Consider the following 25,399-nt stretch of genomic DNA (forward strand, 5'->3'; position numbering starts at 1 on the left):
CTGGTGTTGAGAATACACAGTGTAAATGAGCAAACGCGACAAGATCAACAGCCCAGGTAAAGAAAGAACACATACACACAGGCTCTTCAGAGGAGGAAACAAATGCCTAGGTCATGTGACCAGATGGCCAGGCCACTTAGGAATGAATAAAAGGCAGATAAAGGCCACAGTCCAAGTTATCTATTCAATGGGAAAACCCATAAAACTAAGACAATAAGAAGTGTCTTGAAAGATGGGAAAAGGACTCTAATATTGTAAAGCCAGTATCCTAATTTGATCAATTTCGTTACCTATTTGAGACTGTCACTGTTTTAAAGACAGTAACAGCCGGGCGTGGTGGCGCACACCTTTGATCCCAGCACTTGGGAGGCAGAGGCAAGTGGATTTCTGAGTTCGAAGTCAGCTTGGTCTACAAAGTGAGTTCCAGGACAGCCAGGGCTATAAAGAGAAACCCTGTCTCAAAAAAAAAAAAAAAAAAAAAAAAGACAATAACAAACAAAAGATTTCTGGAGACTCAGTGCTATCCCTTGTAAACATTTATCTTGTAGGTCTATTTTAAAATGAATAAGAGGGAAGGTTATGATTCTTAATGACTTTTTGAGCATACATACAGGCATAAAAAGAAAAGTGATCGTGGCATTCCTAAACGTGATTTTCCTTACTGTCTGAGTGGCCTGGATTCCTTTTGAATGCAGTTGTGTGGCACCATCTCTCCACACCGCCTCCCCCTCTGCCATTCCAGGTTCTTTGATGAAGAAGGGTGAAGGCACTGGGGAGCCCACCCACACTCCTCTCTGAAACTGGACAACCTGGTGAAGCTCCGGCCAGAGAACAGCATAAATGACACCATGCCTGGTGGTGTGATGTCATAAAGGGCCCCACGGTCTGAAGCTCCGCACTGCAGACACTGTCTCCTCAAGCTCTGGGCCTCCGCCAAGGAAGTCCATGCCCACTGATGCTGTGAAGAGGCTCAGATCACAGGGAGAGACCACAGGTTAGGGTTTCATGACCATGCCAACTGAGCCACCCTGAAGTTCCTCAGCTCAGGTGCCACAGGGGACGGTGAAGATGTTTCCAGGCTATTCCAGTCTTTCCTAGTACTGGGGTTTACCCAGGTTCCCTTTCCAGGGGGACCTCCCCACTCCACCGTAACTGAGGAGCTGACTCACTTAACCTGAGATCACAATAAAATGGTTGTGTTAAGTCATTAAGGTTGGGCAGCCCATCACATGTCAGTGGATGGGTGAACTACTCACAGTGGGGAACCCTGACAACCGTATACAACCTTCATCTCTTTCTGAAGTCAGACAATGCCTGCAGCTTTCAGGACCCACATTTAGCCCCTCCCCTCCCCACTTACCACACACCCACCCCTTGGTGCCTTGACCTCTTCACCCACAGTACCCAGTGAGCTCAGTCACCTTTTCAGTTAACAAAATATATGGGTTCTTTGAGGTGGTCCCCAAAGGATGCCCTGTGAGGGGCTGCAATGTGGAAAAAGAGTCCTCATCTGAGACTCCTGCAAAGCTCCTGTGACTGTCTCTTGGCACTGTCAGCATGAAGGTATTGAGCACAGGGGCAGGTCACAAAGTCACCATGTCAACCTTCCTGTCCCATCATAACCCTACAGTGTTTTGTCCCAAGGTGGGGGAAGGATTCCTCAGGTAGTTGGGGGAAGGACACCCCAGAGCAGCTGCCTCCCCAGTCCGTGCCCTGAGTATACCAGGTGGAGTACTACCTGGTGGTAGGTTAGAGGCAGTGATCCTTACCCCTAAGTTCAGGCAGAGGTGGTAGAGAAAGATTCCGTGTGACCTTCCACAGCATCCCAGGAGCTAGCAAAGTCCCAGGGACAGTCAACATGATGAGCCACAGTCCCTCCATGCCTTGTTCGGCACTTTTTCTGCTCCTGCTCCTGTTGCTTCCTCCCACTTTTAAAGGTGGGAGCCTCCGATACCATGGTCCTGGCTGGAAATTATTCCACCGCCTGAGCAAAGGCTTCAGAAGTTCCCACCAACGCCAGACACAGCAAATGAGGCAAAACGTGCCTCAGGGTCAATCGGGAGATGATTGTCAGGGTATTTTCGACCTCTACCTCGTCCTGGACAAGTGAGTTGCCTTCCTGCATTGTCCCTAGATATCCTTTGGGCATAAGTAGTAGGTCATACTCTGCAGACAGGCAAGTTCATTGTGATCAGACCTCAGGAAGTAGGCTTCCCTCAATTATTTACTTCCTGAATGCAGGGAGACCAACAGGCCTTCTGGGTGGCTCTGTCCCCATTGCCTTGACTCTGATCTTGTTATCATGGCCCTCGGGCCTAAGGGCTACTAAGAATTACCTTTTCACTCATGCAAACTACCCACAGAGTGACTCTACAGAGGTCACCCCTGACACTGTAGGCACTATCCCAGCCTTGCTGTCCAGAGTAGCCTCTGTTTACGTCCATAAGGGTGCAGTTTCTTCAAGAAGAACCCGAGGAAGTTGCTGTTTTTCCTCAGTGTGGTAGGCAAGCTGGACTGGCCTTTAGACCCCTCTTAGCTGTCAAGGGAGGAAATGGGGACTGGACCTGAACCTCAGAGGGCCTTAGAGCTTCTGTCACTGTCCCATCTAAGTATCCAAGTTCTTGTCTTACAGAAATTTGTAGTGTGCTCTAAATTTCTATAAACTGAAAATCACATTTGCACTGATCTTTAGCCATTTGACTCGTCTGTATTTTTCTCTTTTATTTTCATGTATGTATCACATGTATTTTTTATCATTTCATTGCTCGTTACCTCCCACCCCTATTAGTCCCCTTCTTAGTTAATCCCCCTTCCCACTTTCACGTCTGTTTGTTTGTTTCATAATGACCCAGTGAGTCCTTCTTGGAACTTCACAGTCCCAGTGGATGAAACTGTTTAGCTACTTTCTGTTCACTACTGGCACTGAGGAAAGTCATCTCTCCTGATGACCCACCATGGTCTGCAGCAGTAACAAGGGGGCAGGTTGCTAAAAATCCTGATAAAAGACTGGAATACTAGGAAGGCTGACTTTCCCCTTCCTGCCTGACAAAGCTGTGTCATACCTTGACATATATCTCCTTTGTCTTCAGATCAGGCAGTGTGGCGGACAACTGGATCCACATTTATTCATTTGCAGAGGGTTTGGTGAAGAAATTCACAAAGTATGGCTTCTTCTGACTGTAGTCTCCTCTGGGCTTCAAGGGAGTATCCCTCTGATAGAGAGAGCATAGACCCAGGCTGGTGCACTAACAGAGTAGGGGGACACCATGTGGTAATGGACACCTAGTAGAGGATGTTCAGGGTCAGAGAAGTGGATTGGAGAACTTGCTAGGGAAAGAAAGGAAAAGGCAAAAACTCTCAGAGAAAACTTTCAGGGTCTTAGAGAAAGCATGATGTGAGCTGAGTCCTCAAGGCTAGAAAGTGAACGGGGTCAGGTGTAACATCACTGAGACCACAGTTCTTATCAGACACAACTTAAGAGAGGAATCCGTGGCTCACGGGTGCAGAGGGTTTCAGTCCATCCTTCACAGGCACGGGAAGAGAATCATGTGGTCAAGGCCATTCACACCATGGTACACTAAGAAGAAATCGAACAGCAGGGACAGGGACCAGGCTGCCACTATTAATGATCCGCACTTGATGATCTTCTTCTAGCAGCTAGATAACCATTTAAAGATTCTACAGCCACATAAAAGAGTGTCACCAGATGGAGAACAAATACTCAAAGCAGGAGAGTGTGAGCAATGTTTCCAATTCAAATTATAACAGTTAATTTCTGTAAATGGGTGATCCCTTAGACTAGGGAGTGGGAAGGGCTAGGAGAAGAAGACCATGGGTGAGTTGGGGACAAGGCCATAGTAGACCTCACGCTAAGCCAAGGTAATCTGATTTCCTACTCTGAGCCATAGGGAGAGAAGGGAAGGGGAGGTGTGAATATGAAGAGCTTCGGAGGGAGGGAGGGAGGGAGGGAGGGAGGGAGGGAGGGAGGGAGGGGGCAAATCTTGAGTTGGAGGGTGAAGAAACGTGGATGTGATGGTTTAAATATGAATATGCTTGGCCTGGGGAGTGGCACTATTAGGAGGTGTGACCTTGCTGGAATAGATGTGTCACTGTGGGTGTAGGCTTGAGACGCTCACCCTAGCTGCCTGGAAGTCAGTCTTCTACTAGCAGCCTTCAGATGAAGAAGTAGAACTCTCAGCTCCTCCTGTGCCATGCCTGCCTAGATGCTGCCATGCTTCCACCTTGATGATAATGGACTGAACCTCTGAACCTGTCAGCCAACCCCAATTAAATGGTGTCCTTTATAAGACTTGCCTTGGTCATGGCGTCTGTTCACAGCAATAAAACCCCCAACAAAGACAGTGGCTACAGATGCAAAGAGTTTAATATCAGGGTCCAGGGATGAGAATGTCCTCGCTGGAGAGTGTGGGAGCCTCTTTGCCTATTCAGACGTTTAGTGTGTATACATATAAAAGAGAAAAAGGGTCGGGGGTGGGGAAGATAAGAGAGATGAAGCATGGGATGGATCAGGGTTGTCTTGACACTCTCCTGTGGACCTATGTATCTCCATGGGTTTTAGAATCCTTTGCCAATTTTACCTTAAGTCCTTACCTCTGAATGTCTTCAGTGCAAAAGAGATGGGATGGGAGCAGGGACTTGGTGCTTGTCTGCTCCCTGGCAGGTTGATGATCTTATGTGTTGGCTTCTCAGTGGTTATGCTTTGTCCCCAGCCCTAACCTGCGGATCTCCATCATTACCTACTCAACAGAGGCTGAAGTTATCCTGCCACTCACCTCAGACAGGTAGGAAGATGTTGCCCTGTATCCTGAGGCTAGCCTAGTGGCCAGGATACAGGGGTCTTGAGGAGATGGAGGGCTTGTAGAGACCTCTGGGGTCCCTCAGCATTGCCCTTGTTAAGGAACTATGTACCCAAATTGACCTCCAGCCTTAGATTACTAACACCCTTGAGATTGTACTTAAGCAGAATGGACCTGATGCTTCTAGAAGGTCTCCACTCCTGGATCTTACCTACATCCTGTCTATAATAACAGATGGGACCCAGTGAGCTATGTATGTTAGTACCTTTAGAATAATGGCCTGTGTGTGGTCTGCTGTGAACAAGTCGTTCTCTGCTTAGAAAAGAGGAGCAGAGAAACAGCTGGGAAACCCTGAGGGATTGTAGCGAAGGATGGGGAGGGCACATTGGGCCCCTGTGATAATAAGTAAGGAAGCCTCACGATGGGTCATGAGTCACCTGTACTGAGTCACCATACAGGAAGGTAGGGGAACAGGTAGCCACAAAGAGAGGTGGCCCAACTGTGCCCAGAATCCCAGAGATATGAAGCTAGGGGTTTTGACTGAGAGGGAGGGAAGGTCAACTTTGTATGCTTTTCCAGAGACTCCATCCAGAGTAAGAGGAATGGAGAGGTATGGGACATTTAGGATTGGGGTGTCTGGGTGTGTGAAAAACCTCTGACCTCTATCCTAGAGAAAAAGCAGGATCATGGAGTGAGGGAGACCAGCCAGCCTCAGAGAGGAGACAAGAATCTAAATTTATGGACCTAGCACCCCGGGTCCATCTGGGAAGTGGGGCAGGAAGAGACTGGCTTCCAAGGATCCAGGCAAGGCCTGGTGTAGTATACTCTTGTAGCTTGGTTTTTGGAAGACTTGATTAGATTTGAATGGCAGAGAGAATTCCTGAGGGTGACTCTGGCAGAGAGTACAGAGTAGCAGCAGGGTACAGGAGAGGCTGGGCAGAGCAAGGGGTTGTCCCGGGCTGAGGGGAGGAATTGAGGCTGGGCCAGGTGGAGGGTTGGGATAGACATTGTAGAAGACGGTTGTCTAGGCCAAGCAGAAGGGTAGATTCTAGGGTCAAATAGAGGGGTAGGTGCTGAGATGGGAGAAGGCTAGAGGTAGGACAGAAAGAAAGAACTGGCTCAGTCTATACATGGGGGGGGAACTGCACTGGGCTGTGCTGACAAATGGAGGAGGGCAGAACTGGAGTTGGAAATCCCTGGTTTGACCCCCACTGGGCCTGTTGAACATTGTCATCGCATCTTCTAGTGGAGTATACCTGGGCCAGGTATGGGGTTCTCAAAGCTTAACCCTGGTAAGTCCTCTCTATTCCCCAACAGGAAGTCCATTGTGGATCACCTTGCTATGCCTACTTAGCTTTCTCACATCGATTATTCTGAGCCTCATACCCACCTTTCTTGTCCTAGAATGGCCATCAGGTCCCACCCTGCCTGCATCAATGTGTTCTGTCTGTTTTAATAACACCTGACAGGCCATATTGCTTCTAGCTTAGGGAGCAACACAGATGCCTTATGGACGGCCCTGAAGGCCTAACTCTCTGTGGAATCCACAGTTGGGCTCATAGCTAAGAAGTCTGGCTGTTGCCTTTGGCAGACTAGAGGAAAGGAGTCAAGCCAGAGCTCTGTGACAGTGGGGACAGGCACTCAGGTACAGGTACGGGTACTCAGTAGCTCTGCAGGCTTACATGGCCCCTTCAGCCCTACCCAGTGAATAACTGACTGCCCAGAAGGAAAGTGACTTTGACATTACTTTGCCCATTTAGAATGTGGATACCCTCCTCCCTGGGAATCCCTAGTTTAAATGCATATTCCAAGCTGTTCTCCAAAAAGTTAACACTCAAGGTCTATGTCCAAACCTCCAAGGTCTGGGTTCCCCATAATGTAAATGAACTCAAAGAAAACCAAACCTTCCCCCTGGGTCCCATTAGGGACAGAGAAAGACCCAACTCAGAAGGGAAAGACAATGCCTGTCATTATCTGGTGCCATCTCTCAACCAGGTGGTGTGCACAGTGAGCAAGACCACGGGATGACTTGGAGATATCTTGTTGCTGTTGATAGCTCCCGTGCCACTTTTCTTTTTTTTTATTCTCTCTAGTAAAGAAATCAATAAGAGCCTTCTCGTGCTTAAGAACATAGTGCCTCAAGGACTCACACACATGCAGAAAGGACTAAGAAAGGTACAGTCACTTACTGCGGGCTCAGTCTAGAGGACCTCTGGGGTCATTTCACTGTGTCACCTTTGGTTCCTTTTGTCATTTTGTTTTTTATGTCTGTTTTTTTGTTGTTTGTTGTTTGTTTGTTTGTTTGTTTGTTTGTTTGTTTTTTGCCAGGCAAACGAACAGATCCGAAAATCTACCTTGGGAGGTGAGCTGTCTGTACCTTCAGCGAGGCGGAACCCACAGAGCTGAGCTGGGTCTGTGTGCAGATCTTGGACCTCTTCAAGTCTGACTCTTGAAGCCAGTGTTCCTGTCCCTGCACAGCAGACCCCTCTGAACACAGCACCCCACTCGGGATGCTTCGGAGGGGGCCGGACGCTGCATGTGGTCCTGTGTAGGCTTTGCTCTCACTGGTCCTCAGCCTACAAATGTGCTGACAAATGGAAACAAGAAAGCACAAGGGCCCAGCAGACCGAGGACCCTGTGCATGGAAGCCGGGCTTGGCTTTCCTCTGGCTCTCAAGTCTTCTTCTACCTCTTACTTTGGTCAACTTCCTAAGCCCATGAATCAACCATGCCCAGTCAAAATCCATGTCCCTGAGAACTACAGGCCTTTAGTACATGTCTAGAATAGGTAGAATCCAGTAGGGAAATTTGATGAGACGTCATTGGGTCCCCTGCCTAAGACTTTCTGACTTGTGGTCTTGCAGTGAGCAACGAGGTAGATATGCATAGTTAATATAACGAAAGTTATATGTTGTTACGCTGAGGGTCACCACATAAGGTCCACACGCTGAATTCCTAACATCAGTCCTATGCCTATCTCCCCAAGGCTGCTCACCTGTAAGGTTATATCTTAGCTGAAGGTCAGGTCCAGTCTCTAACAGAAATCTCTGATTTGAGGGTTAGGATCCTGGAGGAGACTCACCAGGCACAGGGTAGATCAAGGAAGCATCTTTCCAAATGTGGAGAGCAAAGCATTGCTCTTGGTCTCTGCTTATATACTGTCCAGTGGGCATCATAGGATTCTAGGACTGTGTCTGGTTGTCTTGGGTGAGTGATGTCACTGAGTTCTGGTTATCAGGTGCAGCCTTGGGTGTGGTGGGAATCCTGACTAAGCTATTTTTTACAAGTCTAAAAGCCATTTTTTTATTATTATGCTCATTACAGGTCTTGACTTGCTGGGCTTCCTGTTCCCAATAAGTTGTTCCCAAGGATGTGCCTAAAGCTGGCCCCAGACTCTACCTGTCTCACTGGGGCATCCTCAGCGAGGAAGGCCCTCATTGCTCCCCTACCTGCCCAGGGAGAGGCTGGGCTTATGACTTAATAACTAGACTGCCCTTAGGACAGAGGTTCCATATCAAGGGGAGGAGAGGAGAAGCCAGGCCTGTTGGTAGAGTTCTAAACCCCTCTGGCTCCTAATCTATAGACTAGCTAGTAGAAAAAAAAAAGCCTTCTTTTCACTCTGAGACCAAGGACTGAGGAACAACCAACTTTACCACAGAGGACAATGCTGAATCTGCAGCCTCAACCACTAAGCAATCCCTAGAGTCTCTCCTACCCAGTCCATCCACTTGTTGTTTCTTCTGCAGGCCGCATTGTCAACAGCGTGATTATTGCTCTGACTGATGGGCTATTGCTGCTAAAGCCATATCTTGACACTATGGAAGAGGTGAGTCCAGTCCACCGGAGTCTGCACTTTGCTTCTGGTATTTGGGGATTTATTTCCAGCACCTTCTTTCTTTTTAGGCCAAAAAAGCCCGGAGAATGGGAGCAATCGTTTACACCGTGGGTGTTTTTATGTATAGCAAACAGCAGGTACTTCAGGCCAGGTGACCAAGTGCAGTGCCCCCTGAGTAGCCTATTAGAGCAAGATTGTAAAGCCATCTTTACAATGCCAAGAGGGTGGGATTTTCACCTACCCAAGGGTTAAAGTAAGCGAACCCCTTATGCAGAGTGGGCCAGAGAGTTTCCCATTCCTTAAGTCTGGGCTCTAAATGAAAGCCAGTGCATGCCCTAATATCACCATGGCCCCAGGGCAACACTTCCTGTCACAAGTCTGGGAACCTGTTGTATCACGCTTCTAGTTCCTGGCTCCGAGGTTCAAACCAATTATTTTTCTCCTATCATAGTTGGTGAATATTGCGGGCGACCCAGATCGCTGTTTTGGGGTTGATGAAGGGTTCTCTGCTCTGGAGGGCGTCGTTGACCCAGTGAGTATGTGGGATGTGGAAGACTGTGGAAACACTGTCTGCACTCCCTGAGGCCTACTGTCCAACCCATCTTCCAACCCATCTCTCTCTCTCTCTCTCTCTCTCTCTCTCTCTCTCTCTCTCTCTCTCTCTCTCTCTCTCTCTCAGCTTACTTCCAAGTCCTGTACTGAAATACTATCCGTGCAGCCTACCTACGTTTGTGCAAAAGGTAAGGAGAGAGACGGAGAAGTCATGGGCAGATGGGATAACTCAAAAGTATGTATACAACCACACGCATGTGTGAGGGTTACATGGAATGTACAGCATGTGTGTGGTGTTTCCATGATGTGTGCGGCAGATGTGACCTGTGTATTTTGACAATTAGTATTGATCATCCACTTGATGAAGTCTAAAATTACCTAGAAAGCAAACCTCTTAGATTGACCTTGAGCAAGTTTCTAGGCTGGCTTCATTGAAGTGGGAAAACCCACTCTAAATAGAGGCAGCCTAATTCAGTGGTCGGAGGTCCCAAGCTGAGGAAATAAAAAGAAAACGCTCTGCACATCAGCGTCCATCTCTCTATTTCTCATGACTACGGAGGAAGATAACCAAACGCCTCATTTCCTGCCAACGTGACTTCTTCCTGTCCATGATGGACTGAACTCTTAAAACTGCAAATAAGCCCTGCCTTTGAGTCTATTTTGTCTGGCAGCAACAAGAAAAATAATATAGAAAACCGGTATCAGGAGTAAGATGGTTGCAAACGCCTGTGTCAGTCTTAAGCCTTTGAAAAGAGTTGGCAGGAAAGAAAATGAACAAAGGTTTGGAACTTTGAGACAGAAAAGCTCGACCGAGAACGCTCTAAGCAGATCTTAATAGGTTGTTCTAATGGAAGTATGGAAAACCAGTATGTCAAGGGAAACACTTACAGTGAAGGCCTTTAAGGAGTCCATGGGGAACCTGGGTAGAGCCCACTCGTGGTGTATCTAGGCAGGAACTATGGCCGTGTTGTGCTTGTGTCCCAAGACCTTAAGTGAAGCTGTGTTCAAACTTCAAGGACTAATTTATTTGACAGACGAAATCTCAAGACATAAAATAGCACCCAGGGAGTGTCATGGTAATTTCTCACTATTAACCAGGTCTAAGAGAACCGTGGGAGCAAAAAGGACATAAAAAATGTGCTATTTGACAAGAGAAAGAAAGGGAATTTTAAAATTGTAAAAAAAAAAAAAAAAAAGCTAGTACTGAGAAAGGGTTTGTAATTGTTTAAAGTCCTTAGCATGTTAAAGAGAAATCCACTCAGAATAAGGACAATAGGAAAGTGGCCCCAAGGGCAAGACCCCACCACCACCACCACCACCACCACCACCACCACTTATACACTGTTCCACTTTTGAAATGCATTTTTTTAAAAGCCTGAATTCAGAAGGGATTACTAGTTTGAAAAGAACTTTCTGGCTGGTCGGTGGTGGCACACGCCTTTAATCCCAACACTCTGGAGGCAGAGGCAGGTGAATTTCTGAGTTTGAGGCCAGCCTGGTCTACAGAGTGAGTTCCAGGACAGCCAGGGCTACACACAGAGAAACCCTGTCTGGAAAAACCAAAAAAAAAAAAAAAAAAAAAAAAAAAAAAAAGCTTTCTGGGGCAGTGTTTTCTTAGATTGAGCAACCAAGACATATAGATGTCACTACAGCTTGGTCCCAAAGGGGATCCAACTTCATCCCAAGCTGGCAGCAGAACTTGACAGTGTCATTCACATGGTACTGGTTTTGTGGACACACAAACAAGATTGAGGAGATAATGGAGACTGTTGAGAGCTCCTTAGGCCACCCAATTTGTAGCAGCATCAGAGTACCATAGAGAAGAGACCCTAACAGACCTTTGCTTGAAGCTTATGTTGCAGTGGAGACCCCAGCACCTTAGAGATGCTAGAACATGGAACATCCATTGAAGAAAGCTGCAGGAATATTGCGAAGCTGACCAAAGAGAGGCTCTTGTCACTGCCAACTCCTGACCTCCAGGACCAGAACTGACAAGGACGGCCTCTGTCTATCACAAGGTCCCTGCATCAGTGTGCCAAAGACACACACATTTGTCTCCAAAGGAAGAATGTATTTCTTTGTCAGTACTTGCATGCAGACTTGTCCCATATAGCTAGAACTTGTACCCTGCAGGAGAAGGAAATAGAGGAAGCCCTGAGCCTCGCTCTCCCACTACGAATGGCTAGGTCTTCCTCTGCCTGCCAGCTCAGGCAGCTAAGTCCTGACCTCCATAGTCTTCAATGGGAGCCCAAGGCTCTATGCTTGAGAAGGCAGGACTGTGCTCCCTCTGAGCTGTGCTCCCCTTAGCACCTATGTGAGGCAAAGTGCCACCATGTATGTGGGAGCTGCAGTGTGTTCTCAGTAGACAGAAATAAGCCGGGGCAGTGTGGTGGCAGACGTTACAGGCAGAAGCTGGCCCTGATATTTGCATCCTAGTCACTGACCCTAGGCTGTTCCTGCCTCTCCCTATGTTGTGGAAGAGTCAGAAGCCTGCTGCGCTGAGGGGTGAAAGGAGGAGTGCTTATGGGTTAAAAACAAAAGAAAAACCCACCCAGCTGTGCAGCCCGCCTAATCTTAAGCACACAGGCCTTGGTGTCTGGACAACTGTGACAAAGCCCAGGTGAAAACATGAGTTGTCACTCTTCCCTTGCTGTGGCTGAACCAAGGTGACAGGTGCCTCCAGACATCAGCTTAGCCACTGACCTGTTAAACTGTAGGCCGTCTTGTGCAAAGCTGCCGCATAAGAATGCCTGTCACCTGTCCAAGTACTAACCAGGCCTGTCATCCACAAGAAAACCTGCAGAATCCTAACCTGGGCCCATAGGGGCTCACAGAGACTGAACCTCCAACCAGGGAGCATGCACGGGACAAATCGAGGCCTCGCGCACATATGTTACAGTTGGGCAGCTGGATCTTTATATGGGACTCCTAAGGCGGGAGCAGGGGCTGTGGGTGACTCTGCTGCCTGCCTTTGGGTCCCTTTCCTCTAATTGGACTGCCTTGTCTGGCTACAGAGGGAGAAGGTGAGCCAGGTCTTGCTGCAACTTGATATGCCAAGGCTGGTTGCTATTCAGGGAGGCCTTCCCTTTTCTTAAGAGAAATGAAGAAAGAATAGATGGGCTGGGGAAAGACTGGGAAGAAAGGAGGGATAAGAAAAGGTAGTTGGGGAGCTGGAGAGATGACTCAGAGGTTAAGAGCACTGACTGCTCTTCCAGAGGTCCTGAGTTCAATTCCCAGCAACCACATGGTGGCTGACAACCATCTATAATAGGATCCGATGCCCTCTTCTGGTGTGTCTGAAGAGAGTGACAGTGTACTAATAAATAAATAAATAAATAAATAAATTTATTTATTAGTACATTTAAATAAATACTATTTTAAAAAAGAAAGAGCAGTTGGGAAGTTAATTAATTAGTTAGTTAATTAATTAAAAATAATCACAAAATCAAAATTTTAAATTGTACCTACTGTGGACTCAGGCAACTTCATTAAAGCAGTTTTTCATAGTTGAAGAAGAAGAAAAGGGGGAGAAGGAGGAAGGAGAAGAAGGAGGAGGAGGAGGAGGAGGAGGAGGAGGAGGAGGAGGAGGAGAAGAAGAAGAAGAAGAAGAAGAAGAAGAAGAAGAAGAAGAAGAAGAAGAAGAAGAAGAAGAGGAGGAGGAGGAGGAGGAGGAGGAGGAGGAGGAGGAGGAGGAGGAGGAGGAGGAAGAGGAGGAGGAGGAAGAGGAGGAGGAGGAGGAAGAGGAGGAAGAGGAGGAGGAGGAAGAGGAAGAGGAGGAGGAGGAAGAAGAGGAGGAGGAGGAAGAAGAGGAGGAGGAAGAGGAGGAAGAGGAAGAGGAGGAAGAGGAGGAGGAACACCTGTCACTTCCAGGGAAACCCAAGGCTTCCTGTACCCCCAAGTGAAGCAGAATTAGCTATTTCTTTGGAATCGCACCAAAGTCAACCTGTGTGCTATGGAGCCTGAGGAGGAACCTTGTAAAGAGAGTCCTTAGTCAATTACCCTGAAGCATCTGAGATGTGTAGGGGACAGGAATGATCGAGACCTGGGCCCTTAGGAAACTATGCAAGCAAGTGAGGAAACGGTGGAGGAACCCTGCCTGTAGAAGCACCTGCCAGCTGTCCTCTCTGTGTCCTTTCTACATTGGTATCAGTGTCAGGGACCTGCTCCTCTGCTGTTAGAAGACCTTGCTAAACCCCAGAGGGATGGGGGAGATGAGTGAGGATGAAGAAGGAGGTGCAGGCCTTTGGCCTCGTATCTGAGTCAGTCCAACTCTCATGAGGAACTCTCTGAGTTGGACCAGGGACTGGACCTCTTCTCTATGTCCCAGTCCTTGCTCCTGAGGTCTGAATTTCCACACCATAGAATCACAAGAAAACAAGGATATTCTTCACTCAATGGTACCACAGGTATCAGGTAGGGAGCTAGCCCCTCACTTGTGCAGAGAAGGCCCTGGCTGTGCTAGAGTGCCCATGCTGATTAAGGAGTACATAAGGTCTCAGGGCAGGAAGGTTTCAGCTAAGTTGTTCTAGTTTGGAATAGGCTGGGACTCTGGTGGATTTGGACTTGTTGGGTCGGGGATCACAGTAAGACTATGCAAGCCCCCTCCCAGCTATATTAGCCTGGAATCTAAGTGACACCAGATGAGGATTTGCCTCCCCTACAAGTCCCACAGGTAATGGTTCAGACACTAATGCTGTTATGTAAGGGCACCTGAGAATTCCATCTTTAGGGTAGCCCTCTGTGAAAGGTGAGACCAGAGAGAACACGGAACCCTGCTTTTCCTCACTCCAAGTGTATATTGTTCTTGCAGACTTCTATCAAGTAAACATTAGTGGACATGGGCTTAATAATACAAGCAATATGAAGCAAGTCATTTGTAGATTCAAATTCAGTGACTCCAAAGTCGTTGGTAAGTAGCCCCTTGGTACTTCTGGGGTACACAATTACCACACAGTACCATTTCCCTAAGTCAGCTGACCTTGTCCGACAGGCACTGAGGAGCTAAAGGCCAATGGAAAGGGACTAAGTGGCATGCCTAGCCATCTCTCCCTTTATACAAGCATGAGGAAAGAATAACCCTTCAGCTCCCAAAGGCCTCTAGAGGCTGGCATGACACTGGCCTCCCCCCCCCCACACACACACACAGCATTCATTTAGCCTGTCTTCCTGAGAACTGAATACCAGAGCCTAGAGTCTACAGATGGAAAAGAGCAGCAGCCCCCAGACAAGCCTAGAAGATGCCAAGAAAAGCCTTTCTAGGAAGGCCAGAATTACATCGCATAGAGACCAGGGAGTGGGAAATTGGAAGCCTAGCCAGTGGGTAGCCAGCTCAGCTTTTGGCTTTTGCCCCAGTGGATGAGGAAGATAATGTCTGTCAAAGAGTGAGTGTCTTCTTCTGTCGGTTACTGAACACTTCTCAGGCTCCCAAAGCAGGGAAAGAAAGATCTCCATCCCCTTTTGAGCCTTCTCCAGCTCTGTAATCAAGTATCTACCCACTTCCTGGGTCTAACCCTGGATGTCATTCTTAAGGCTTTCATCCTATCTCTGTACCCAGTCCATCAGCAGGTCATGCTACCTTCACATCCCGGCTGTATCCAGAGCCGTTCTAGACCCCAACAGATCCATCACACTAGCAGTAAAGCCCAGGCTTCTCCCCAGGGCTCACAATTCCTCACTCACTCTCTCCCTCAGCAACCCAGTAGACTCTGCCTTGGCATCTTGCCACTCACCTTTCACTTCTCCCCAAGCCCCCAACCCTCAGATCATGCCCTGGCCACTCCTAGCCTAAACAGCAGTGACTCACCCTTTCAGTGGACGCGGCACACCAAACACAAGTACCAAGAGGTGTAACCTGGTGTTGAAGCACCCACGGCCTACTCTCAGTGATTCAGAGGCTAGCTCCCTAACACTCTCATCACTGGACATCTTGAATTAAATTCCAGGCAAGGCATCATTTCATGTGTAAATACTTCTGTTTCTTTAAATAAGACATCATCCATCTAAAAGAAGGGGCAAGTCACCTGAGCATCTGTATTTCCTGCAGCATGCCCCACCTCTCTCTCTGCTCAAAGGACTCTGCACTCTGACTTTTATGTCCTGTGTTTCTAGGTTTGCTCTCATCCCCTCAATCCCCGACAAATGAGGCCTGGGATGCAAGTGCCCTTGCTACATGAGCCTGCTGAGTGCTGTTCAGTGCTGGGCAGAATTAGGACTCAGCAGGTGTCCTTGAACAAAAGAAGAGGCAGGGGGAGTAGACAGCCCTCAACCAGGGTCAGCTCTCAGTCAGGGCTGACAGTGGAGATAGGACATCCATGTGGATAATCTTGTGTCATTTTCTTTTAGATGAAAGTCCCAGTGATATGAATGAGCACAGTATAACCTGTCCTGGACCAAAGATAAAACACACTGGAGAGTAAGTCCTCCTTGCTAGAGGTCTGAATGGGAAGTTTAGTGGTTTGTGTTTGCCAGTTTGTGGAGAATCTGGGGCATCCCCTCTGCTGTAGAGCACCAGTCTTCCATATGTGGGTTCTATTTCCCTTCCATATGCCCTGGTTAGTGACCCTGGTGGCGTTCAGGAATACACAGTGCCCAGGCTCTGCTGAGGCAGGATGCAGAAGACAACGGGTTTGAGGGTTCAAACCTGCATTTGAAAACCTCCATGGTTTTTTAGCTCCTGGCCACTATGGCCAAATGACATGCAGGCCTCTTATGACGGTCTAGTACACAACTGTCACCATCACTGCAGAGGTTAACTCTTTATGCTCTGGGGAGTAGTTTCTCTGCCTCCTGGTCCACTCTCAGGGAGTCCCTGAGATAGAATTTCAGCATCGTTACACTGAGGTGCAATGGGTTTGAACAAACTGAATCTCCGGGGCTCTTCCCATCATCCAGTCTCTCTTCTGTGCATTAGGGACGTTTCTCTTCAAGTCAGTCTGAACAATGGCATCTCCTTCATTGGGAACAAACTCATTATAACCAGTACCAACTGCTGGAGTCCTAGGGTAAGTTCCCAAAGATGAAGCAGATAACCCCAAGGGGGTGGTGTGGGGGGAATCCAAAAGTAGCAGTGAACACTATGTTAAGTAGTCTGCAGCAGTTTCTTAGAAGAGCCACCTGGAACAAGTACGCGTCTCTCTGCCAGAGATTGTCTAGGACATGGAGGGTACACAGCACCTCCACAAGGATGTCCCAGGCCCAGGAATCCAGTGTTTCCACCAGCAGTAGCCAAAGATGTGTGCCAGTGAATCAGATCCCCAGCAGCTGATATGGACCTAAATTTACTCAGGCCTCACTCCCTACCAACCTTCTTGATGACCCCTGTCATTTACAGTGTCCTCAGCCTCCATCTGTGTCCCCTCTCCCTGGCTGCCCCTCTGTAGGCTTACTATCACCAGCGGGGCACCCTTTCCCACTGTTGTAGGGGGAAGCTGTCAGGCATGTGGACTGCTGAGCTCAGCCAGGGCCCCTGAGGAGGAAAGTGCTGTTCTTCAAGTACTACCTCTGCAGTTCCACATCTGTCTTCCAAGCACCTGAGTGAAGTTTAGTGTGGGAGGAGGGAGAAGGGAGGAGTATGCCCAGGAGAAGGAGCTTTGTGTCCACTTGTGACAATTCTTGTCACGAGTTTCAGAGGGAGGAGACGTGAGCTTCTTGTGCAGAGCTGGGAGACACAGAGATCTCGATGCCTTAGAAGGTGGACCCACATCTCGTGGCCCTACCTCCTTAGTAGCTCAGATGCCTGGTCCTTTCCCAGAGATCTGATCACCTATAGCCTAGTATACTGTGTCCAAGGCCACAGTGAGAACTGCCATCCTCAGAGCATAGAAGATCTTGGGTTCAGATCTCTTAGATTCCAAGCTGGGAACAGAGGAAAAATAGGCTGCCCTCTGAGGACCAGCCTGGGCCACTAACCCCACTGTAGCTCCTTGTGTCGAGGCAAGCTGGGTAAAGGGAGCGTGTATACAAATAGGAAGCAAGGGGTGGGCATAGGGAAAGAAGCCACTGGTGATATCAGCCACAGGGAAGTACAGCCACAGATACAACCAGCCAGAGTACAGCCACAGATACAACCAGCCAGAGTACAGCCACAGATACAACCAGCCAGAGTACAGCCACAGATACAACCAGCCAGAGTACAGCCAGAGATACAACCAGCCAGCCACAGAAAAAAGACCCAGACAAAGTCAGCGCTACTCCCAACCAGGCATCACAAGGCATCGTGTTCAAGAGGACCTGGCTGATGTTCCTGCCAGTCTTGCTGGTGACTCTACTCTTGCTGTGCTGCACCTGGAAGCTTTGCATAAAGGTAAGTCCCTGCAGCCCATACCTACCCCCTTGCCTTGGCACCCACACGCATGCCCTCCCTCCAAGGATCAGTGTCACATGCCAGCACTATAATCCAGACTGCTGACAAGTTCCCATCCGTTCCAAGGTCCCCATCATCCAGGGGAGGCACAAACTCTTAGAATTAAATACTCAAACTCTAGACAAGCCTGGGTTATAGGGAGCCTCCAGCCTAGATGACACAGAAACTCAGTCTGGGATGCTTGGCCCGTAAGCTAAGGTTGGCTCCAGAAAGAGACCATCCCAGCACCCTTAGACCAGGGCAATTGTAGATCAGCTACACATCCACAGAGTTCATGTGGACCAAACCTCATAGGTGTCTGTGTAGGTCAGGACAGGACCCCTCCTGCAGGGCCAGTGGCCCCATATGCAGGGCAATGCCTATCAGGCAAGATTAGGAACTCCTAGGGCAGACCTACCCTTCCATTCATGATATATGAGGTCATATCATGTACAGCTCCATACTGGACTGCAAAGGCAAGGAGACAAAGCAGAGACATCTTCCCCCACCAGGGACTTGTTTTTGTTTGGGATTGAGGGTGAAAGGCCAGTCATCGAGAGATGGAACCAGGGCTTGGCTAAAACGGAGCAGGACCCAAGAATGACACTGGCTGTCATCCTGGGGGAACTAGGGTGGAAGGAACCCTCCAGAGAGCCAGAGAAGGAACAGAATAGTGGCCCTGGAGACAGCGTGCAGCAGAGCTGTCAGGACCCATTTCCTCCCAGGGCACAGTGAACAGAGAAACCTGGGGACTAAACTAGAGAGAAGGTAAGGAGGTCGCAGGAGGTATGGGGAAGCTGAAGGACTAAGCTTTCACTCAGCGAAAGGATGAGTGTGAGCCCCCCTCAGGTGGGGCTGGGACAGGTGTGCAGCACTCCAGCCATGGGCCTCTCCAGGGACCAGCACCTTGGTTCAGATCATTCTACCAGACAGGGATGTGGCTGCCTTGGGCTAGGTAGAGCCTAAAGGACACAGCACCACAGGCATTGGGCACCCACCCATGCACACACTCCCAGCCCATGTCCCTGCCCCAATCCAGGGTCCTCTCTGTCTGCAGTGCTCACCCTACCCACTCTAGCCCACCTCTGTCTGTTTCATGTTCCAGCCTAAGAAACTGCCGCCACCTCCCCCAAAGCCAGAGAAGGTAAGTTTGGGAGGTCGGGAATGGGGGAAGGGTGACACTGTACACACTGACTTTTAAGAGGTGTCATGAAGGCTGAGCCCAGAGTATCTCACTACTTTGGTGGTGAATGGGGAGGGATGCAGATCAAAGATGATATAGGAAAGCTACGGGATTCAAAATAATGTTACCCAGACAACATCATTGCCAGACTCGCAACGTTCCCCAGTCAGGGCTTTGGTAACACAGTCAGCCCCTTGCTCCAGCATATACAGCTGTCCATTGCTGAATTGGTATCTTTCAGTGGATCCTGTAGTACTCTCTGTAGAATGTAGAGGTTAAAAATGGGTTCTTAGTCTAGGGATGGCATGTGTCAGATCCAGGTCTCCACCTCCAGGCTCAGAGACTTTGGGCTTCTTTTATACTTGTCTCCATCATCTGCTGGAAGGGCCAAGGGCTTCACTAAGAGCAGCCTAGAGAACCCAAGGCTGGGGAAGATGGGGATAGCCTAACTGACTCTGAACTCTGAGGGATGCCCCCAGCTGAGCCCAGGGACCAGATGAGGAAATGACTGTGCCTTCTTCAGGGTGGGGACCAGAAGAGGTAATGAAAGGCTGGGGCAGACAGAACCTACACCTGGGCCTGGGCTGAGGTAGGAACAACTTCCCTGTCTATGTGGGACAGTGTTGGCTACAGACTAGCCTGGGAGGCTGCCTTTGTGAAGGCCAGAGCCGGGTGGAGGAGACGGTCACCAGACATCACCTACCCTCTGCACAACCTCCAGGCTGGGCTTCTGCCAGTAAGAGGAGTGGCCTCAAGAGAATCAAGAACACTGAAGTGGATGTTGGCCCTTCGGGAAGCTCAATGTCTACAAACCAGAAGGGCTTTGATTATGCTTCTCATGACTGGCCTCCCCAGTAGGGAGGCCTTCCATCCACTGCATGACCTTAGCTGACTGATCCCACACTGCAAATGCTCTGTGGGGGATGCTGTGCCCTGTCCACGCAGCTGCGACAAGACACAGACCAGGTCATTTCACTCCTAGGAGCCAGAGGAAGAGAGCCCTCCTCCTTCATCACCACCAGCTCCTGGTCGTGGTCCTGGTCCTGGTCCTAGTGCTGGTCCTGGTCCTGGTCCTGGTCCTAGTCCTGGTTCTGGTCCTGCTCGTTCTCCTGTTCCTGCTCGTCCTCCTCCAGCCCCATTGCCTGCCAACACAAACCCTACTGTGATCGTTGCCTGCTGTGGCTGTGGCAACAGAGGCATGCAGGTGACTGGGGGATGGGCAGGCTGTGACCTCTAGGCTTGGCTGGGGAGGGCAGGCACAGCCAACCATCACAACAGAGGTCTGATTGTGGGAGGACTTGTATTGCTTTATGTCTGAGGACACCTGGATCCCCGTCTCCCCCCAGTGGCTAGAGGAGAGCGCGCACAGAGGGCCCTCCTCTTTTGCAGTATACGGTTCTCGACATGGCCACTGTGCCCCATTTTGCTAGTCTCTAGTTCCCATGTCACTGACTCAGCCCTAGCAATTTCTTTGATGCCACTCTTAGTCTGAGAATGAATGGATCAAGATGTATTGGGTGTGTCATGCAAGGTCAGATACAATATAAACAGAAAAGACCAGTCCTGGGCTAGGTTCTGTCCATGAAAACTGGTCAAATGCCAGTGGCCCTGGCCAGCCTACATCAAGGCTACTTATATACAAGTAAACGAGCTTATCTAGTGGTCCTGATGTCCACTGAGTTACAGCAAAGAGTTACAGGATGAAGGGAGTGTACATGGAGCCTCACAAGCTTCTTGTATGGAGTTGAGCCCCAGGAGGCAATCAGCCATTTATCTGAAGCCTCCCTCCTAGAACGTCCAGGCCACACCAAGAAAAAGGGAAGACACATAGCAGTCCCCGTTTCCCCTCCTGGCTTTGTAGTCTTCTTCACTGCTCTGTCTCTGTGGTGAGCCCATGGCTTCCTCCTGAGAGCCCTGTCTGCCCATTCCCTGCCTGTAAGCTACAAAGAAACCAGCTCAGGTCTCCTGAAAGGGAAATGGCCACTACCGACAGCTTGCCCTACCCTCTCCATAGGGCTCAAGGAATCTACAAGGCTGAAACCATGAGGTTCTCTACAGTTAGGCCTGACTTCTTCTGGCCTCTTCACCTTCCTCTACTTTAGCCTGGCCCATGGTTCCTGACCCTTATTGGGCCTCTGGCCTACTTAACTAATATGGCCCAAGTTCTGGCTTGTTTCCTCTCCCCAGGCCTTCTACCCAGACAGAGCCTTCACAAAACACATAGCTCCCCTGGTTGCCACCATATAGCCTCCGGAGCCTCCCAACTTCTCCAAAGCCAGCACCTGACACATCTTCCCACTGTTTTGTCCCCAGTTGTCCTGAATTCTCTGTGTTCAACAATGACCACTCCAGACACCCAGGTCTTTAGACTGGTCTCTCTCTGGAGAGGGTGTGTTTTGTGGTCTTGTGTCTGTGTTGACAGAGTTCTAAGTAATTGGACTCAGTGTCCCTGGGGGCCAGCTCCCATGACATCCTTCTTACTCATAGTCACATCTGCTTTTCAGGGAAACCTGGACACATGCTGTGACTACTTTCACCCAAGCTGCCACCCGATGCCATTGGTTTGGTGTCATCCCAAGGCGCAGGTGAGCCAGACAGAGGGAAGCCCCATGGCACTTTTAAGTTCTATGGTTTGCAATTTAATGTGAGCCACGTATTGAATGTTAGCTGGGACTTCTCGGTCCCTTCAGGGAAGCAGTGTGACATAAGTTAAATAGAACCTGAAGTCCCCTGAAGAGTACAAAGCTAAGTGTCAGCTGGGACCTGTGGTTCTTCAAGGCACAAAGTAAGCTGTCAACTGCTATACCCACTACAGGGACAAATAAAGGTGTCAGCTGGGAACTGTTTAGGACAGTAACTCAGCAGGGCTTCAGGGCCTAAAGCTCTCTGCAGGACAGGTCTAGAGCAAACACTTGCCCAGCTCCTTTGGGAAGGTCAGCCAGCTTCCTGCATGAAGGCAGTCTGGGATGTTTCATCTGACTGGTTTTCTGCCTGAGGAAGGGGGAACCGCCTAAGTGGGACCTAACTGGGGCCTAGAGCCCAGTCTAGCAGGAAGGAGTTGGGTCAGCACTTAGGGTTCCCGCTCACACCATCTCCCACTACAGAGCATGTCACTCCTCCTGAAAGCCCTTTCAGGCAGAGCCTCACCCAGACCCTCTTTCTGGCAGGCAACAAAAGCAATAGGGATAAGTCCACGGTGGAGCAGAGGGTGCCTCTCCTTCCCTCTTAGAAACAGGGGAAAGCTGTTTCCAAGTCCTCTCCCTTGTTGGGAATGGCGCACACACACACATACACACACACACACAACGACTTGAAGGGGGTCTCAGAAAGTTAATAAATCTGCACGGTGATGGCCTGGCCTTGAGTTTAGAGAGACTGCTTCCTAGAACCTCACCTAGCTGCTTGCTTGTTCCAGTTAATTCCCATGATTTGTGCCTCAACAAATCATAACCCAGGAAACTCTTTAGAGGTTTTAGGTTTGGCGCAAACCTGGGCATTTGTGTAGTAGACGTAAGTCATTTTGCTCACCCCTGCTGGAGCTACTTGGAGCCTGGCCCTCATTTTATTCTTACAAATGCCTCAGAGAAACTATAACTTCCATTTAAATAGACCTGATCTAAGGACTTCCCATAAGCTAATGATTAACCAAACCAACAATCCTATTGTTGGAAGGAAACTAGAGACCCTGCAAAGTCAAGAAATCTTTCAACAGCCACTGTCAGGAGCGACCAGACCAGCACCCTTCTCCCTGCTCCAGGATTCTTACAGTGTGTGTGCCTCCTTCTCTGTCCTGCTGTCTTCACAGCTGGGGAAACTGAGGCACTGGCATTTAGTTTGGGGCTCAGCGTGGCAAGGTCGATGAGTGGTACAGCAGTTCCAGACCCTGTCCCAGGTCTCATGGTGTCAGAGCGAGGAATAGAAACATTTGGATGCTACATCTTATAGTATAAAGTGTTGATATATACAAAATGTTTGTTAATACTCATATTGTGTGGGCCTTAAAGAAACCACTTAATGCCCAACATTTAGAATGTTATTTGTTCTTGGAGTTCAGAAATAAACAAGATAGGAAAGAGTCCAACTATTTACAGACATATGTAAACAAATCAAATGGAAATAAGAATTTCTTAACTATCCAGAGGAAGCAAAATAATTAGGCCTGGAGAGCCAAGAGTGAATCCACCACAAACAAACAATCATGAGATCCTTTGAGGTCTTTGCAAACACATTAAGTTCACAGAAACCAGAGAGACAGTTGTGATAATACTAAAAATAGCTTGTAGAAAAATCTTTCACGGCCCTATGTCAGATGCCAGGTTATTTAAGGCAACTTATTTAAAAACAGTCAAGTCTTTACTGTTACAAGTGACTTTACTGATTCCAACTTAATCAACAATCAGAATTTTTCTGAAAATAATAATTTACTCGTGAGTCTCAGGGCCCTGCAATGATGATCCCACATCCTGTAGTAAGCTGTGTGCATACAAAGAGACAGAATAAAGGGAAACTTTAAAGACAAAATTCGAAGGTTCACACAAGTTACTTTGGGGCAGTAACCTTTGTCCACAAGGAACCATAAAAGAATATTAAAGGGCCAAGAACAAAGTTAACCATGGCACCAGTTCACCTTTGAACAGACTATTATAGACTTGTATACGGGCTTTAAAAAGCAATGTATCTTTAGGCATCTGGGTTATGGGTTGCTGTGTATAGACAGCCATTGATGGTGTCTTTGTGGTTGTTTTTGGTCAATGTGGTCCTAACAGTGTTTTGTGGTAGTTTGTCTACATAAATGAAATTTCCTCCTTCATAAATACTCAGCTTTCCCTATTGTGATTTGGTTTATATTAAGACTTGACATAAGCAACTCCATGTTGATTATGATTTGATTTGATTCAAAGGAGCATCAACAAGGCTGGCACTGTCAGTTGAGTCCTGATGTGTCCTGACTTCACTGCCTTAAGTCAGACAACTTCAGCCTTCTGGCCCAATTCCAGTGACATCTCTGTGACCTTTATTTTTTTTGTCCTTCCTCCAGGGAGGCTATCCCGGCTTCGCTGTCATGAAACCCAGCTGCTCACAGGCCTCCTGCCGCCAAAAGCACTGCCTTTGTTCCAATCGGGATTGTTTTCACCTTGCAGAACCACCATACCCCACAAGGATTGTCTTTCAACCCAATGAGAAGTATTTCAGCATCACACAGTCACACTACAGCCCAAAGATCCGCTTTCAAACCAACCAAGAAAGTCTCCCAGTTGCACAGACTCTGTGCTCAAAGATGTGTTCACCACCCAATCAGGAGTGCTACACTTTCAAATCCCCACAGTCCCCATACCAAGCCAGGTATACCAAGTCTCCCGCCAGGATGCTGCCTCTGCTCCCGCCCCATACCCGGCAATCTTTAGAATCCCTTTGTCACACCTATCCTTTCCCCCCAATCTCTAAAGGACCAAAGTTCTAAGTTTAAGAGGCTTTTGTTTATTGCATTGGACACACGTAGCAGGTCTTAGATTGTAGAGAGAAAGTTCTGGTTTGCTGCTGATCAGCAAGCCCCACACCTAGGGAGATGCTCACAGTCTGAGGTAAGATCATGTTGTATGTACAGGGACCAAGCTCCCTGGGTCCCACTTCCTACCAGTCTGTCTTCGTCTATCTGCAAAGGCTGCGACAAATAGGATCTTCCACAAAGGTCTCTGTGGAACAGCCCCTCCCAGTCTTTAAATACTAACCACTCCCCTGAATCCCTTTCCCTAAGTTGTTTTTTCAAAGACAAGTGTATTTGAATTTTTCGCCGCACGCTCCAGGTTTCCATTTCTTAGATTCTTGAATTTTGAATGCGTTCTGGGAGGAAATAAAGCCTCTTCTGGAAGCAAGACTTCTTTCCAGATATGTCTGGGTCTTCCCGTGCCCAGGAGAGCCTCTGAACGTTACTGGATCAGGCAAACTTCACCTGTGCGCCCTCTAAATCAGACTTCAACAGGGCGGAGTGTTCAGGCACCTTGAACATGCACCGTGGCTGTGTGGTCCCACAGGGACCAGGTACACCTGGATGAGGACCTAACAAGGGGCCCCAGGGTCTTCTGAAGGCTCTCCAGAAAGGTCACGACATAGGTTATCAGTTATACCAAATCTTGATAGTTAATTAAATGGCAGCCTTCTATACTCCCCATTATACCCAAGCATTGTACTTGAATTTCTCTAAGGAGAATACAGGTGGAAATATGGCACGCCGTGACTTGTAAATAGTATGGATGGAATCCATGGGTAATCATGGATATGCTACCCCTCCATGCTTCCAAAATGAAAGCTACACTGGAATGCCTGACGTTGTGTGAATGGTTTTATGTAGGCTTTTCCTCTTCATTGTAAAACTTTGAACTTCAAAGCACTCACTCAATGGGGTTTCTGCTCCTTATCTCTCCCCCAACTTCCCTGTCTTGTCCTGCTCTTGACTGCCTCAGCTCTGGCTGCATAGCTTTTACCTGGAGAGGATATAAGCCTCTCTCACCTTCCAGTCCTCTCCCATTTCTGGCAGCCGTTCTCTACTGTCCAGCAAACACCACCTATGAGAGGAGTAAAGGCGAATTGGAACAGAGGTCCCTGATGGCAAGGTATGAACTCGGATGCCCCTACCCCTCTCCTATTGCCAAAGACATGTGCTGCAGCAAGACT

General features: G+C 48.6%; 2 protein-coding genes across 7 annotated transcripts in view; one reads left to right on the top strand and one right to left on the bottom strand.

The window, feature by feature from the left end:
• A630023A22Rik (RIKEN cDNA A630023A22 gene) overlaps positions 1-25,399 on the bottom strand; it is a 51,629-nt gene that overhangs the window by 682 nt on the left and 25,548 nt on the right. The window contains exons 2-4 of the mRNA NM_001251843.1: positions 3,063-3,282; positions 1,770-1,965; positions 663-969 (exon numbers count right to left, since the gene is read on the bottom strand). Of these exons, the coding sequence (NP_001238772.1) occupies positions 663-969; positions 1,770-1,965; positions 3,063-3,122 (563 nt within the window). The 5' untranslated portion in view covers positions 3,123-3,282. The remainder of the gene's footprint in view (positions 1-662; positions 970-1,769; positions 1,966-3,062; positions 3,283-25,399) is intronic.
• On the top strand, positions 861-24,516 carry Antxrl (anthrax toxin receptor-like). Of its 6 annotated transcripts, none has more exons than XM_030247790.1 (18): positions 861-994; positions 1,938-2,106; positions 3,090-3,161; positions 4,731-4,802; positions 6,911-6,992; positions 7,146-7,179; positions 8,563-8,642; positions 8,720-8,788; positions 9,103-9,183; positions 9,331-9,391; positions 14,014-14,112; positions 15,546-15,615; positions 16,114-16,204; positions 17,215-17,505; positions 18,650-18,688; positions 19,710-19,931; positions 21,232-21,312; positions 23,766-24,516. In XM_030247790.1, the coding sequence occupies exons 1-18, from the start codon at positions 946-948 to the stop codon at positions 24,186-24,188; spliced, it is 2,085 nt and encodes a 694-aa protein (XP_030103650.1). In that variant the 5' UTR covers positions 861-945; the 3' UTR covers positions 24,189-24,516. The 6 variants fall into 6 exon arrangements, with proteins under 6 accessions (XP_030103650.1, XP_017171499.1, XP_017171498.1 ...); XM_017316010.1 differs by having other exon boundaries at positions 931-994; positions 1,822-2,106; XM_017316009.2 differs by having other exon boundaries at positions 976-994; positions 1,456-2,106.

This window comes from Mus musculus, chromosome 14 (genome assembly GCF_000001635.26).
Source record: "Mus musculus strain C57BL/6J chromosome 14, GRCm38.p6 C57BL/6J".
Classification (NCBI taxonomy): Eukaryota; Metazoa; Chordata; class Mammalia; order Rodentia; family Muridae; genus Mus; species Mus musculus.

Bases quoted from the DNA above. Each gene is read 5' to 3' on its own strand.
- Antxrl (XM_017316010.1), top strand. From the start codon at position 1,859: ATGATGAGCCACAGTCCCTCCATGCCTTGTTCGGCACTTTTTCTGCTC. The intron at 18,689-19,709 runs GTAAGTTTGGGA...TTTCACTCCTAG, and splicing joins CTCCCCCAAAGCCAGAGAAG to GAGCCAGAGGAAGAGAGCCC. The intron at 21,313-23,765 runs GTGAGCCAGACA...TCCTTCCTCCAG, and splicing joins GGTGTCATCCCAAGGCGCAG to GGAGGCTATCCCGGCTTCGC.